At 36.9% G+C, this 15,238-nt stretch overlaps 1 protein-coding gene across 4 annotated transcripts in view; it reads right to left on the bottom strand.

Annotated features, from left to right (window-relative positions):
• The window catches only part of LOC137298469 (solute carrier family 15 member 1-like), a 55,218-nt gene that overhangs the window by 39,467 nt on the left and 513 nt on the right, over positions 1–15,238 (bottom strand). For 2 of the 4 annotated variants that reach the window (XM_067830746.1, XM_067830747.1), the window contains exons 2-8: positions 14,757–14,884; positions 9,907–9,974; positions 4,290–4,357; positions 3,900–3,993; positions 2,658–2,799; positions 946–1,023; positions 442–541 (exon numbers count right to left, since the gene is read on the bottom strand). In XM_067830746.1, coding sequence (XP_067686847.1) covers positions 442–541; positions 946–1,023; positions 2,658–2,799; positions 3,900–3,993; positions 4,290–4,357; positions 9,907–9,967 — 543 coding nt within the window. In that variant the 5' untranslated portion in view covers positions 9,968–9,974; positions 14,757–14,884. The remainder of the gene's footprint in view (positions 1–441; positions 542–945; positions 1,024–2,657; positions 2,800–3,899; positions 3,994–4,289; positions 4,358–9,906; positions 9,975–14,756; positions 14,885–15,238) is intronic. The other 2 variants (XM_067830744.1, XM_067830745.1) reach the window with 1 other exon arrangement.

Genomic DNA, 15,238 nt, shown 5'->3' on the forward strand with positions numbered 1-15,238 from the left:
TGACAATATCCCTGAAATTACAATATTCCTGAAATGACAATATCCCCTCAAATGACAACATCCCTCAAATGACAATATTACAGAATGACAATATCCCTGACATTACAATATCTCTGAAATGACAATACTCCTGAAATGACAATATCCAATCAAATGGCAATACCCCTCAAGTGATTATATCCCTCAAATGACAATATTACAGAATGACAATATCCCTGAAATGACAATAACCCTGAAATGGCAATACCCTTCAAATGGCAATACCCCTCAAATGACAATATTACAGAATGACAATATCCCTGAAATGACAATATCCCTGACATGACAATATCCCTGAAATGACAATATCCCTCAAATGATAATATTCTGAACTAACATTATTGAATGAGAGTTTTGGAGTTTGTTCTCCAATAGAAACTGAATTACATAATTATATCTCACCTGCGAGGCATGGAACTGGTCTCCCCCAAATGCCGACACACATGGTTTGATGCCTCCTGTCCCCAGGCCTATCACCAACAGACCAATCAGGGGACCGATCCTGGAAATATCCATTAGGAACCCTCAGGAACCTGTCAACAACTTACAAGTACTGTGACCTGTCGATCTTTAGGTACTTTACTTGTAGTCTACACATGAAAGCGTTTTGTTGCGTCCATGATGCTTGCTGTAACACTGTGAACATTTAGATGTTCTGTCTGAATGAGAAGTGTGTATAGACATATATATTTGTCTCTTCACTAGTCATGTTACAATTTGTTCTTGAATAATATTTTACTTTTTATTTTTTTTACAGTTAACAGTATCTGTTTCAATGAGCTCTGTGCTCATCATGTTAGTCAGTAAAGTCTGCAAGCATCATTTTACAATTCAGTGAAACTGACCGACCGAGGCATCATGATCCATATAGTCCTTGGAAAAATTGACCCAACTGAAGGTACTTACTTCTCTCTGGGTGGAAGCGCCGTGAGTGCCAGGATGAGGTTCCCGATGCAGTACACCACAGACAGGTACAGGATGGTCCTGCAACAAACATTCCAGTAAACATGTGTGGACCAGCTAGACTTGAAAGGACTCCTCTATCTATAGAGCTTTTTGATGTTTTTCACTGTGTTATAGAGACTAGTAATTCTTTTTCAACAGTGACCTTTATATGGCATAAGTGTTAAAAATTCATCATATTATTACCTCATGCCATCAAACGGTATCAATATTCAACAACTGTCCAATGTATTCTCAATTTGGTGCACCTGTGAAGGTCTGGGTCAGAATATTGGCCTTCAGTAACCCATGCCTCTTGTATGAGTCAACTAACAGGATCAGGTGGTCAGGCTCACTGACTTGGTTGACACGTGTCATCAGTTTCCAATTCGTCAACATGTGATCACTGGATTGTCTGGTACATGCTTGATTATTTACACATATTGCAGGAATATTGCTAACTGTGAGGAAGATCTAAACACAAGCACGCACTCACTCTAATCGGTGCACACTTTAGTAGGATATGGTGTGCATGTATTATAGGGCCATCTCCTATTCTTGGTGTAAACACATTTTCTGCAGAGATTGCCCATATGTGATACTTAGCAGTTGTTTACATCGCCGACCGGTGACTAGGAAGTGTCCCAAGTCTGTGAATTACCAAAATTTCGCGTGTGATAATACACCTGATGGATCAAGCAGTTGATAGATGCAGAATCTCTTCATTTAAAAACAACAAGCATACATACGAAAAAGAAGTGTTTGTATTATTTTTTCAGCCGATATCCGTAAGTACCGCAAGAATAGGAGACGCCCACATACTTTTTAAATATTTTGGAAAGAGTGAGCATGATTTTATGCCACTTTTAGCAATATTATAGCAATACCACAGTGGTGGACTTCACACATTGTAAACATGTGGGACTCAAACCCAGGTCTTTAGCCTGATGAGTCAATGCTTTAACCACGACTCTAACACCCTAAATATTTTGGAAAAAAAGACCAGAGAAGAAACACCCACGTTCGGTCATTGTTAAGACATGGTGCTGAAGAAAAGTATATTTTAAGGTTATTAAATAATGTGAACCACGTATTAATTAATATTACAAAAATAACATCTGACACATGTTCACAAAGGTGTGAGTATCATTATCAATTATAAAACCATAAGCACACATGTGTTTGAGTTAACGTCATTCATCTGTCATCACAGTAACAAGTGTGAGGATAACTCAAGACTCAAGACCTGACAGAACACATCATGAGGTACAAGGTTTTAGGACTGGATCACAGATAAAATACTGTCCAAACAAATAAAAATTACTTCTGGCCAAGCATGTCAACCCCCAACTCTGTTCCAAAAACTTTACAAAATCTGCAAATGTCATCACTCAAATACACTCTGAGGATGATCCAGTTATACTACAGTGGAAACTGTCAAACCTGGCATCTGTCCATTCCAGCAAGTTGTCAACACCGGCATACAATCTCAGCCCCCATCCATAGCTTGAACATTTACCATCAGCTCTACAATCCAGCACTTTGTCTAAACCAGATTTTTTCTTCAGTCCCAATGAGTGCCGGTTTAGACAGCTTCCAATGTACTATCATAAACAGTATTCTTTGCACTGGAGATCCTCCATTTTGAGTTTCCCTGACATGGTAATGTGCATCACCTGTATCTCCCGATGTAGCCGTCGGCAATGATGGCACCAATGATGGGGGAGAAGTAGGCAAGCATGCTCGACCCATGGTAGATAGCTGTTGCGCTGTCTGGGCTGAACCTCAGCCAGTTGGTCAGATACAGGACGAGGATGGCTGAAAGTAGCATCACCATTATGAGTGAGTGAGTATTGTGTTAAGCCGCTTAGTAGTATTTATAGTGATGTTTCTACTACAGCAATAAGCTTTGAAAATGCTGATGCAACAAAAATGCAAAATTCACTCACTCACTGTACAGTAAAATAGTTACATGATAGGGCATTTTGATTCAATACAATACTGTAAACTGTCTTAGTTCCGCGCCTTTAAATTTTCGCGAGTGGTGGTCACTAAACCTTCTCGCGCCTTCTTATTTTCGCGAGGTGCTGGTTGACAAATGTATTGACAAATGTAATACAGAATAAATACCTGAGATGTAGGCCTATTGGGTACTTTACATGACTACGGTTTTCAAGCAGAATATTGATCGATAAATCTTTCATTCAGCCATGGAAAAGACTGGTCACATGACAAGCATGTGATCTTGTTACAGAGGGCGTCTCTGAATGTTTTAACACAACACCCAGGTGCGTGATCATTGAGTTGTTATAACATAAACAGATTTGCGTAGTGATCTATAAACAAATGTAATTGATTTCAAACCTAATTCTTCGTGACCGGGTGTTAAAACAATGAAAATAAAATTATCTCCTCTGACGTGTTGTGATTGCTTACGTAAATTGTGGAAACATGAATCTCCAAAAACAGTAAATCTTGTTTGTCTTTTTCAAACATCAAAGGGTTTAGAAGTTACAGAAACCAGTTACTTATTAAATGTTAAAAAACCAAGTGAAATGTTAAACTGTATATAAGGGTTGGGTAAGGCTAATCTCTTGTGAAAACTATTATTAAGAGTATCAGTAACTGACACGTGTTAATCCAGATTAGCCCAGTAGTGACACGTGAATGAGCAGTTTACACTTGTATTGTTTTTATGTTGTTGACGTATCTGAATAAAGTGAATGATATATCTATATTATCTCGTGTTTTTATTCTCTCATCATCAAGTCTGACGCGAAAATTAAACGGTCGCGAGAATTTGGCTGTTTACAGTATTTCAGAACTTTCCAGCTTGACTTTGATGACATTTTTCTAGCATGTAACATTGTTTTTCAAAAGAGAGTTACAGATGTACCAAAAAGATGAAATATACTCACTTCTCAAACCATAATAGCAGAATCTCTCGCAGAATTCTGTTCCCAGAATAAAGAAAATACTGGGAGGGTAGCGTGCCCTCCGTGTCAGAATATTCTGCAACAACAAACACAACACAACCCTTACTACAGTAGATCAGACTGAGATGGTGATATATGATTATATAAGCTAAGTCACCAATGTAAGCAATGTAAATTATTGGCCGATATGGAGTCAGTCTGGCATAAAAGACCAGTCTTGAAAATAACATGAACAAATCACTGATAAATTAGTGAAGGGGCAAAGTAAGTGAAACATCATTTATTAAGCTACTAAACAGATGCTGAACTCAAGTTGTAGCCAGCTACTTGTGAATTAATTGCTAAGTGCTGTACCAATTTATTTCAACTGACCTTGACACGACCCCAAGCCTTTCCGCTGACCTTCTCAACATTGTTGCCATTCTTAAGGAGTTTTTCATCTGTAAGCGATAGTAATTAGATTGTCTTATTCTCATAAAACAATTACATAAACACCATTATAAAGAAACATAACTATGCTTAAGTATTAGTCACTAGCTTATGATAAGAGAACAAGGATAAAGGAAGAAGAAGAAAAACAACAACAAAGTAAAGAAAATATTGCAAGGAAATGCATGCATTCAAAGTCATCTGTCTCTTTAAATGTAAATTTGAATTAAGAATTAATCTTTGTATGATCTTGTCTTAATCAGGTTTCATATTCACAAAAACAAAAGGGGGCAAAAGAATAAGGCAATGTGCAAATACGAAAGTGCACATTATAGTGATCATGTTTGATTATGTTTTTTAACACATAACACATACACTGAAAGAAATGTCAAGACATTTAACATTACATTTACAAGATTAGAAAATTATTTCAACATAAATATTTACTTATTAAGATAAGAATGTTTGTATTAACTAAATGTATAACATAATTATAGACACTATTTGAAAAAATATTAAAAACATACAAAAATTAATTACATAATTGCAAAAGATAACAAGAGGATAATAGTTTGAAGTCTAAAGGTTTGTTGAAAATTTAACAATAAATTGACACTGTGCCAAACATCAAGTACATCGTGGAGTATATGCAGAAAAATAAACCTCAAAAGCAAAAGCTTCATTAATGCATGCACTAGTGAGCATGCATTGTTGGAAATAACCAGTCTATTATGTCAAATATACCACAGCAAACAAACATGTTAATACAGATGTGAAGACATGCATGTAATTATCCTCAAATATTGAAGACAAAAAGAGATCACATGCAAAGCTTGTGGAATACATAATAAACACCTTGCCTGCCTGTTGCTTCAATAGAGGATATTGAATCCCCTGTAGAGAATGTCCACCTCTATTACTTGTATCCCAAATAGCATCTGATTTTTCGTAATGAATCGCACCATCCAACCCTTAATCCTGAATGCTAGTTAACATATACTTAACATAAATCTCAAAACACACAGTCAGCGATCTAACCTACACAGCCACTTCTACAAAATAGAAGTCGGAGAGCTGGTGATTTTGAGTACAGCTTTCATCGATTTCATCACTATTTCATCAATATCATAGCAGGGGACACCAGAAAAGCGCTGTGGGGTCATGTGGGGAATTAAACCCACGTCTTCAGCGGGATAAGCGAACACTTTAACCAGCAGGCAACCCAACCACCCTGCCATATTAAAAAGCCTGGAGACTGTATCCCCATATTAACTGGCACTGACACAGAATCCCCACATGAAACTAAGCTTCATCGAGTTCATAACTACACAAAACTTCATCATTTCATTTATTACACATATAGTCTTACTGTTATGGCAACAAAGTAGTCAAACCTTGTTTCCAATTACACATCTTTCTCATAAAAGACACCTCTATGTAATTTATATATAGAATGATGGTTTTCAGTTTCCCTTCATAGCAACATTAGCTTAGGGAGAGTGCTAACATTTTGAATCTGTAAAAGATATTTATAAGAACCTTAATCAGATCATGTTTAACACTAAAATAGCTGTATCATTAATGACGTGTAATTGCACTTTCTAAATATTCTGGCACAGCTGGTTAACAGATCGTTATGGCAACCATTATTGGCAGCAGGTGTTTGAGCCTGGCATTCAGCCATACAGCATAACATGATGTAAGATAGAACAATATTTTCTGTTCACCAGCAATGCAGTTAGGAAATACAGAGACAAAAATGCATCACACTAACAGGAAACACGGCGATTCTCAATGACTTGAACTATCAATCTGACTTTCTATCAGTTTGAAAAATATTACAACCATTTTGTAACTTAGACTGACATAAACATATTGACCTGCAATAAAGAAATGACAGCATGAAATTTTTTTTCTCTCTTTGAAAATGTGTACAAGTGTGCTACCAAAGTTTGTATTCCAAAAGAGCAGAAACAGGCATTGTAATGACAGTCAATACAGAAGAAACAAACAATTTGAAGTCTTGCATGATAAAATGTAACTGGGATATTCAGATCTTCCACAGAATTTCATTCATGCATAAAAAATGTGTACAAATCTCAACATATCTGAAGCCTTTAGACATCTATGCTGGACAAAAATAGATAGGGATTTATGCAAATTTTGAAATTATATTAATGATCTGTTTATTCATTAACACACTGAAAAAATATCAATCATAAAAATACCACTATCACTACCTTAATTTGTCCAGTATTGTTTTCAAAAGAATATTCTTAAAAGTTCTGAGACGATAAAGAAGATAAAATATATGAATAACATCTTCTCTACTGCTACAGTAGTGATAGATCTTACGCCATTACCAATCAAAACTGGCAATTCCAAGCCATCTACGAAACTCATTAAGTCAAGGCTCCATCTCCTTCTTCCAGTCATCTCTTCTATACATACTTAATCCTGTTTAATTTCCTTCTGGTTCAGGGTCAGTGGGGTGGTCTAGATGTTAAAGTGTTTGCTTTTCATGCCGAAGACTAAGGTTCAACTCCCCACATGGATGTAATATGTGAAGCACATTTCTGGTGTCTCCCACCATGCATCACCTTCCACTACATAACTCTGAACTACAATCCTGGGTCCCATTCCTCAAATTGATCGTAGCAGTATGACTGTCGCAAGTCTGTGAAATATGGGACTTACGATCATCGTAGCACTGCGATATCTTTGAGGAAAGGGGTCCTGCTATACAATGATTTAGGCACATGTAGCAAAATGTCACTATTACATATATGATACAGTCGAACCCCAATGTTTCGAACTCTATTAAGACAAATTCTTGCTTGTGTCAAACTTATCCCTTAGTCCCTTCCGATGTCCTTATATTGAACATTATATTCACAGTTTTGTCTCAAACTAGATGAGTTGAATTTCTGGTTGTGTCAAACCCGTTTTGGGGTCCCCTACAGTCTTATTAAGTACAAATTACCCTTTTGTCTAAAACTGTCAGTTGGTTTTTGCAACTGAAAACTGCAATCTAAGTAAACATAGTCTCAGTACTTTTCGTTACACTCCACTACTGAGTCTATCAAAACCTAACAGGTGGTCGCATCATGTAACTTCAGAGCAACCTATGACTACGACTACTCTTTAAGTTACGGTGGGACGTAAAAAATCGCTAGCAAGTGACACTGATCTCAGAATCTGCGTAAAACACAGGTATTTGACCTGTATTGTCGAAAACGCTATTTTCAGCGACTGTTTACTCACTGTTGACAGTATTGTAGCATTTGCTCAATGTGCATCACCCGGCACAGGCAAAGTGTAGCGCAAAATGGGTTGCGCAGCTGAACGAAACTGACCAGTCTTCGTATAATGTGAGCGAAGCAAGCAAAGGTTGGCAACAAACTTCCCTCGCTTCGGTCCGAAAAATATTTTTCATGTCAAAATAAAATATCGCCACCATCCAATATAGACACACACTTACTCACAGGGTTGTGCTCTCAGATTTCCAATCTCATACTTAACAATTACTCACGTGAAATATATTTTAATCAACGTTTTAAGCGCCGCTGGTGCTCTCACAGGGCGTTCTTCGCCTCCATTACCCCTGCCAGCTTCCGGTTCAGCGGAATGAAGGAACAGGTTAGGTAACTCTGAAAGTACTTGTCGAGTCGCATGTCCTCCGCAAAGTTCGCAGATGACAGTCGTCGTGCAGATTAACCATGAATGAGGAGCAAAGGAACTGCATTGCTGTTGCTGAGGCAGGCCACAATCTCCATATAACAGGACAATGCGGGACAGGAAAGACATTTACTTTGAGGTATGGATGTTTTGTTTTTAAATTTCAAGTCATCAAGTGGATTTGTCGTGAGGTGTCACGGTTTTCGTTTACAGTGAAAACAATCTTTTGCTTTGTAATAGAACTATTTTGTATTGATAAGAATCGATCAAGAAATGAAAAGAATAGATTTTCGTCAAATCGGTACTTAGATCACATGGAACAGTTTTTCTTAACAAGAAAAGAAGTTTAATTTTACTTCATATGACATACCAGCTGACGGCATCTGTCCCAGCGTATGGCCACATTTTACTGTGTTTGTATTTCCCGCAAAAATAACTACTTGCGCAATTACCTCCCTTGCATTCATCCACTCGCTACGTCAGGAGTGAGCCTTTTTAGAATAACTGTTACTAAAATTCTAACAATAACCACAGCATATCAGATAAATAATCTGGAACAGTTTAATGAGAAATTTGGGCAATATGATGTGTCCTCTTAATTTCTGCTTATTCTTGTTCCTTCATTCCGCTGAACCGGAAGCTGGCAGGGGTAATGGAGGCAAAGAACGCTCTGTGAGAGCACCAGCGGCGCTTAAAACGTTGATTAAAATATATTTCACGTGAGTAATTGTTAAGTATGAGGTTGGAAATCTGAGAGCACAACCCTTTGAGTAAGTGTGTGTCTATATTTGATGGTGGCGATATTTTATTTTGACATGAAAAATATTTTTCGGACCGAAGCGAGGGAAGTTTGTTGCCAACCTTTGCTCGCTTCGCTCGCATATACAAAGACTGGTCAGTTTCATTCTGCTGCGCAACCCATTTTACGCTACACTTTGCCTGTGCACCCGGTAACGATCATATGGAAAATATCATATTTCAGGTACAAACCTTTCCAAGGTAAAAGTTTAAAAGGTATGTGCGAATGTCCACTTTCACAGTTTGGTAAGCTGTGTTCTGATTGGTCAGTCTCAAAGGTTACCTGACACAACCTCCTACTAGGTTTTGTCAGACTTTGTAGTGGAGTTTAACGAAAAGTACTGAGACTAAGTTTACCTTGTCATTCGTGCAGTTTTATGCTCATAACCATACTACCAAAAGATCAAAGGTGAGGATTAACGAATTCAACAACTTAGTGGCATGTTTGTCATCACCCTTACAAATTACATTATTACTCACACATTAACCTTAATTTACTTGAAGATGAAGCAAACAGTTAACAGGTAACAGGGGTGGATAACTCTAAATCAACTTGATCTAATCTGGTATATCTGTATTTATTGGAATCATAGCCTGAACAATCCATTGATAGTTCAATGCATTGCTACGGCCATACTTAATACCAGTGAGATACTGATCACAGGCTGACAGTACTGTAGAGAAACGATGTTGTAAGCACTCTGGCCATGTAAGTACTTGTTCATTTCTATGTTAATGGATATCTCAGACTTTTCCTTTGACTACATATGAAAGACCTTTATCCACAAACGTTATCTACTTTGCACACATACTAACTCATTAGGATGTAGGTTCTGAGACAGTGATAACAGTGTGAACAGTTGTGTTTTGGGGTACAAAGTATCAAATATTGTGTGAACATTTTTTTTTAACCATAATTGCATATTTCGAGTTGAATGTAAGGACTACGAATAATAACGGAAGTCATTGTATTTGACAACACCTCAACATACAACACAAGACACCTCACTGTACAACACCAAGACACCACACTATGTTACAACATAAGAGGGAGAGAAGGATCCATCATAAGCTGCCCGCCTACCTTCCCCAGAAGCGAGAAGATCAAACAGAGTTTCATCTTCTTGATCACTCTCAGCCATCATCCTCACACTGTCAGAAACAAACACACCCATGTTGGCTCTTCAGAAACCACATATCCAGAGGTACTGGAGCTCACCTTAATATTCAATATTATTAGCTGGTTGGTTGTTTAATACTACACTCAGCAATATTCCAGCTATATAGCAGTCTGTAAATAATCAAGTCTGGACCAGACCTTCCAGTGATCAACAGCATGAGCATTTGTCTGCACAAATGGGATACAATGACAAGTATAACAGGCCTGACCTACCAATCCCAAAATTTGCCTTTTACGGCAAGCATTGGATCTTCACAGGTCTCTTTACTAATAATATGTACTGGGTAAGGGTATGACTAAGGTTCATACTAGGCACCTTTCTTTATTGTAAAGAATGTTTTCATGAATATTTTCGAACAATATGTCCAATAGTTTCTGAAGAAGTGAGATGCGAGTAATGTTTGTTCATCTAACTAGAATGAACTGTTGTTTTGGCTATTTTGAATTTTTTTAAAATGAAAAGATGATTTTGCAGTAGCTACAGACAAATAGGATGTTTCATGAGAAAATGATATCTGTATTCAGTTTTGGAGTAACAGTATTAACAAATGAACAGACACCAAGAGATATATCACATAAGCTCACCTTGACAGCATACACAAAGTCAAGGTGAGCTCAAAAATATGCCATGCTTTTATTCTTAAAGGGGCACTGATCCAGAGCGATTAATATTTCATGCCAAAAAGCCTAGCTGGTCAGTCCCTGATTCCTCGACAATGACGGACACTGTGACTTGGCTGTTGTGCACCTTGACAGAATGTCTTCAGCTAAATCAATGAGACCATAAGAACAGCAGTTGCCTAGCAGCTGCCTATATGATGACTAATCCAACTGGATTCTATATCTGTGTCGTTTTTCGATATAAATCATTTTATGTAACAATGTAATGTCTATTGACCTATGACATTAAAAACACAAATTTGATTTATTTCAATCAGTAAAATAAATCAACCTCACATTGCCACTGCTAGAAAATCCAAAAATTGTCTTTGGTAAGTAGGTATTAAGTTTTTAACCTCTGTACACGGCAAAATGCATATCGCCCAATTTTGGGACGTATACTTCAAAAAGGCATTTCTCTCCTATTGTTGAAGATAGAAACTAGCAGTATAAATGTGAATAAAGCTGAGAAAATTGTTTAGTGGTTGAACATTCACATTACTTGTAGAGGTTAATTTTTATATGCATGGCCACTTCTGAGTGGCGAGGTAGCTCACCTGACAATTCAGTTCAGCCTGACGTTTGATGATTATTTAATTGGTCCCTATTTTCACTAAGTATATTTGTTAGAATGTGTTTAGAAAAATAAAATGAAAATGCTTTGCATTTTTTCCATACTCAACTTTCTACTAAAAGTAAAATCACAAAAATGGGATGATATGCAGATAAGTGAACTTAAATTAGATAATATATTAGGCTTAGGTGATGGGAGATCAATCTCTCAAATCTTAAAATTGACTCATTTAATTAAAAAGCTATCATGGAACACAATCAAACTGGCTTTCATATTAATCAATGTTTATTAACAAACTGAAACCTGAACATCTTATGAACCCTCTTTGGTATATTATGGTCAACGATATAGCAGCAACAGTCAGTGTCCCTAATGAAAAGGTCTGAAATGATCCCAAAGCGGTGTGTGTCAAAGAATTAAAAGAAGATTTATCCATAAAAGATCCTGGTCAACTTTTTTTATGGACAGACAACATCATTAATGCAATCAATGCAATGTTTTGGAGTAGATGCCAACAAAGAATCTGAAATCTTGCATCGATTGCAATCAAGACATGACACCAAATGTGCTTCTTTGCCAGCTGCAGATGAATAGCATATTGTTCCTTTATGTGGATACTGATGGATACATTCCTCAAAACCTGTAATGTCCTGATAGTATTGCTCTAACACTTTAACATTTGTCTTTGGTTTTATTCATTTGCTGTAGCATCCAACATAATCATTAAACTTCATTATCTCTTAGCAGTAAGGTTCAAGGAGACAAACAATACACACATACAACATATATGGTTGCACTTGGGGCGGGTGTGTGAAATATTTTTCACGTTGGCAATCTATAAAATGTCTACAGATAACAGTCATATTATAAATTCACTACAAACAGATCATGGACTTTTCATGAAGTTCCAAAATGCATAAAAATATGACAATAAATTAGAATTATAAGACAAAATATAACGATGCACATTCATTTATTTCATTCAAGTCTTTGCATACTTTAACACTGGCAGCTGAAGTTAAACTTCAGAATTTGGTATCATAATGATCTCATTTGCTATTATAATAATAAAGACCAAAGTATTAATGAGTAACTAAGATTTCATCTTTTGTTGATCAACGTCAAGATATACGTATCATACATATACTGCCAATAACACTTGCAGATGGCGCTGTAGAGATGGCAACCCTGTTAAGAATTCTGGGATATCATCCAGATACTTGTGAGGGAATTACAATAACAAGGCAACAGCCAGGCCTGTGGAATTGCTCTGGATCAGTGTCCCTTTAAATGGGAAAGATTCATGCAACATAAAAACATAGATACCTGAGAAATGTTTTGTGAAGGTTTCCAAACTGCTTGTGCAAATAAATTCTTTAACACACTTATTATAATCACCATCACCACCACTATTTCATAGAAAAAGATCATCATGATCATCATGATCATCATGATCATCATCATCATCATGTGTTAGAAATAAAGTAGGCTTAAAATGCTTGCTGTGGCATTTGAACACAGTGTAAAAGCTAATCATTTAAACACTAGGGTTTTAACACGAGGCAGCTCCTTACATATAATGATATATTTTGAACACTGATTATGATACTTCAAGTTTGACCAAGAGACACAGAGCAGAAATAATTTGAAGGTTGCTAAAAAGATGACTAATCACATGCACATCTGTCTCATGGCAATCTATCATGCTTCCAGGACTGTCATCCTTCATAATAAATACAGAAAGTTGACTTGGACAACTTAAGGTACACAAGCCAGTAAAGCTCTGACATCAGCTGAGAAATTTATCCAAGGCTAAACACTGAAGTGCATGAGTCAAGCAAAATGGGAAAAACATCATTATTCTATTCAAAATTGTTTTGTCTTTTTTATTGTATTTTCATTAATCCAGGTTAGAACTGGTCTTCAGCAACCGATACTTGTTGTAAGATGTGACTAATGGGATCAGGTGGTTGGGCTTAGTGACTTGGCTGACACATGTCATTGTATCCCAACTGAAAATACTGATGCTCATGATGTTGATCTCTGGATTGTTTGCTCCAGATTCAATTATTTGAAGACCGCTGCCACATAGCTGGAATACTGAATACAGCGTTAAGCAAACTACTAAACCAAACCAAACACAGGCGATTGTGTAGTCTGACATGGATGTGCTGATGAGACACGAACAGATAATGAACAAAGTTAAAGAACACACCATCCTTTTGCATCACCATAGTTTATCTGTCATAGCATGAAGAGAAACTATGAGAAACAGAGTCGTCCATCATATAAATAGAGTTATAGTGTGACTGCAACGAGACACATGGGATGTGAGAAGTAATCCATCATGTGTTTATACAGTGACATACATCTGGCACATGAACAAGTCTCTTATGATAACACCACGCATCAATCAATAACTTGCTATATATTTCTTTCATTTTACCTGAATAAATTAGCATGGTAAACTGAAGACCATGAAGCTGGACAGAGGACAGGCTACAACAATGCCAGAAGTATAGTACAGAATCAATTACAAACGGCATGATTTGGAAGGGGAGGGGGGGGGGCTGGAGGTCTATGAATAAATTTTTTGCTGCACTTAATACTTATTTCAGAGTCCTTGTTTCAGACAAAACCACAAGCTTGATCCAAATCATATGAGAAAAGATATAAACAAGTCTATTACAAGGATTCAAAAAGCTATTGTCATGCACATTAATTGTCAGGGGTTCAAATTTCTTTAAAACCCACTTGCAAAGGGTAAGTGACTTTAAGATAGGTACTTGTCCTAATTTTCCACCTGCCCTGATTGTTATGACATAATAATGATGATGTAATTATGAAAGAATAAATCAACATGATATTTGATGTTAATGTTTAGTGGACTATAATACCAAAACCAGGGAATAATGATGCTCTTTGCTCTAGTTTGTTTAATTGTAGGCCTCACTTACTTCTCACATTTTGATACAGACATGCGTGATACCCTAAGTTGTGACAGACATCACACGAAATGTTGGAAGTTCAATGCCAACAGTATTTGGTTGGTTTGTAGATAGCCAAGACCAGACCAGAGAAAAAAGTCATCAACATCGAGTCATCGATCTGCACACTTGTTAACAAAGTAATGCCAACAGGAAACAAAGAAACTGACATGAAACAGAGGGGAAGCAGATTTCATGGCACATTTGAATATAGATCTATTTCAGCATGAAATCCTACAAGCATCAGTAATATGTCAATTGTGATGGAACCAATGACTGTGAAAGCTGAATGCGCTTCTAACAGACCAACACCCGGGCATAAACTGAGCAATGAAACATCAGCTATTTTCATCAATCTTACTGAAATAAACTAACTATGGAAAATATTGAAGTATATTCTCTGCTAATTCTTTTACTGATTATGCACAATATGTAAATTGATGGCAACATATGGTAAATCAAACTGCAACACAAACTTATACAATTCATACCTAGTGAACCCCATAAGGCCTCTATCTGAACACAGCCTGTACCTTTGTTTGAGCAAGGTGCTGAAGTTGGTGTTGGTTCTTCAAGTGATCCGTAGCCAACCTCCATCGCAACTCTCACCCTGATGATTTCACTGAAGTGTCGGCATATCACATTCAGAATCCATATACAGCTGTTGAAGGACAAAACAAACACATGAATGTACAGATTGCGCACCTATACTGTGAAACCACTGAAATATGAAATCAAGATCTGTCACAGAGGTTTGAATGTGTTTGCTGTGTCTACAAATGATGAACACCGTATTTAATTTGTATAGGAACACGTAGAAAGAGTTCCCTCGGTTCTCCAATATAATTTCTTCTGCAGATTAACAGATGTAACGCGAAGTAGTTCAACCCAATATATATCACGTAATTGGGGGCTTTTACTTTCTGTGAGTCTCCCAGTAATTGTTGTGTTGTATTTTGTTAATAATTCTAGGTTATATCAATGAATAAATATCATTTGAGATGTTGGAAAGGGT

This window comes from Haliotis asinina, chromosome 10 (assembly GCF_037392515.1).
Source record: "Haliotis asinina isolate JCU_RB_2024 chromosome 10, JCU_Hal_asi_v2, whole genome shotgun sequence".
Lineage (NCBI taxonomy): Eukaryota > Metazoa > Mollusca > Gastropoda > Lepetellida > Haliotidae > Haliotis > Haliotis asinina.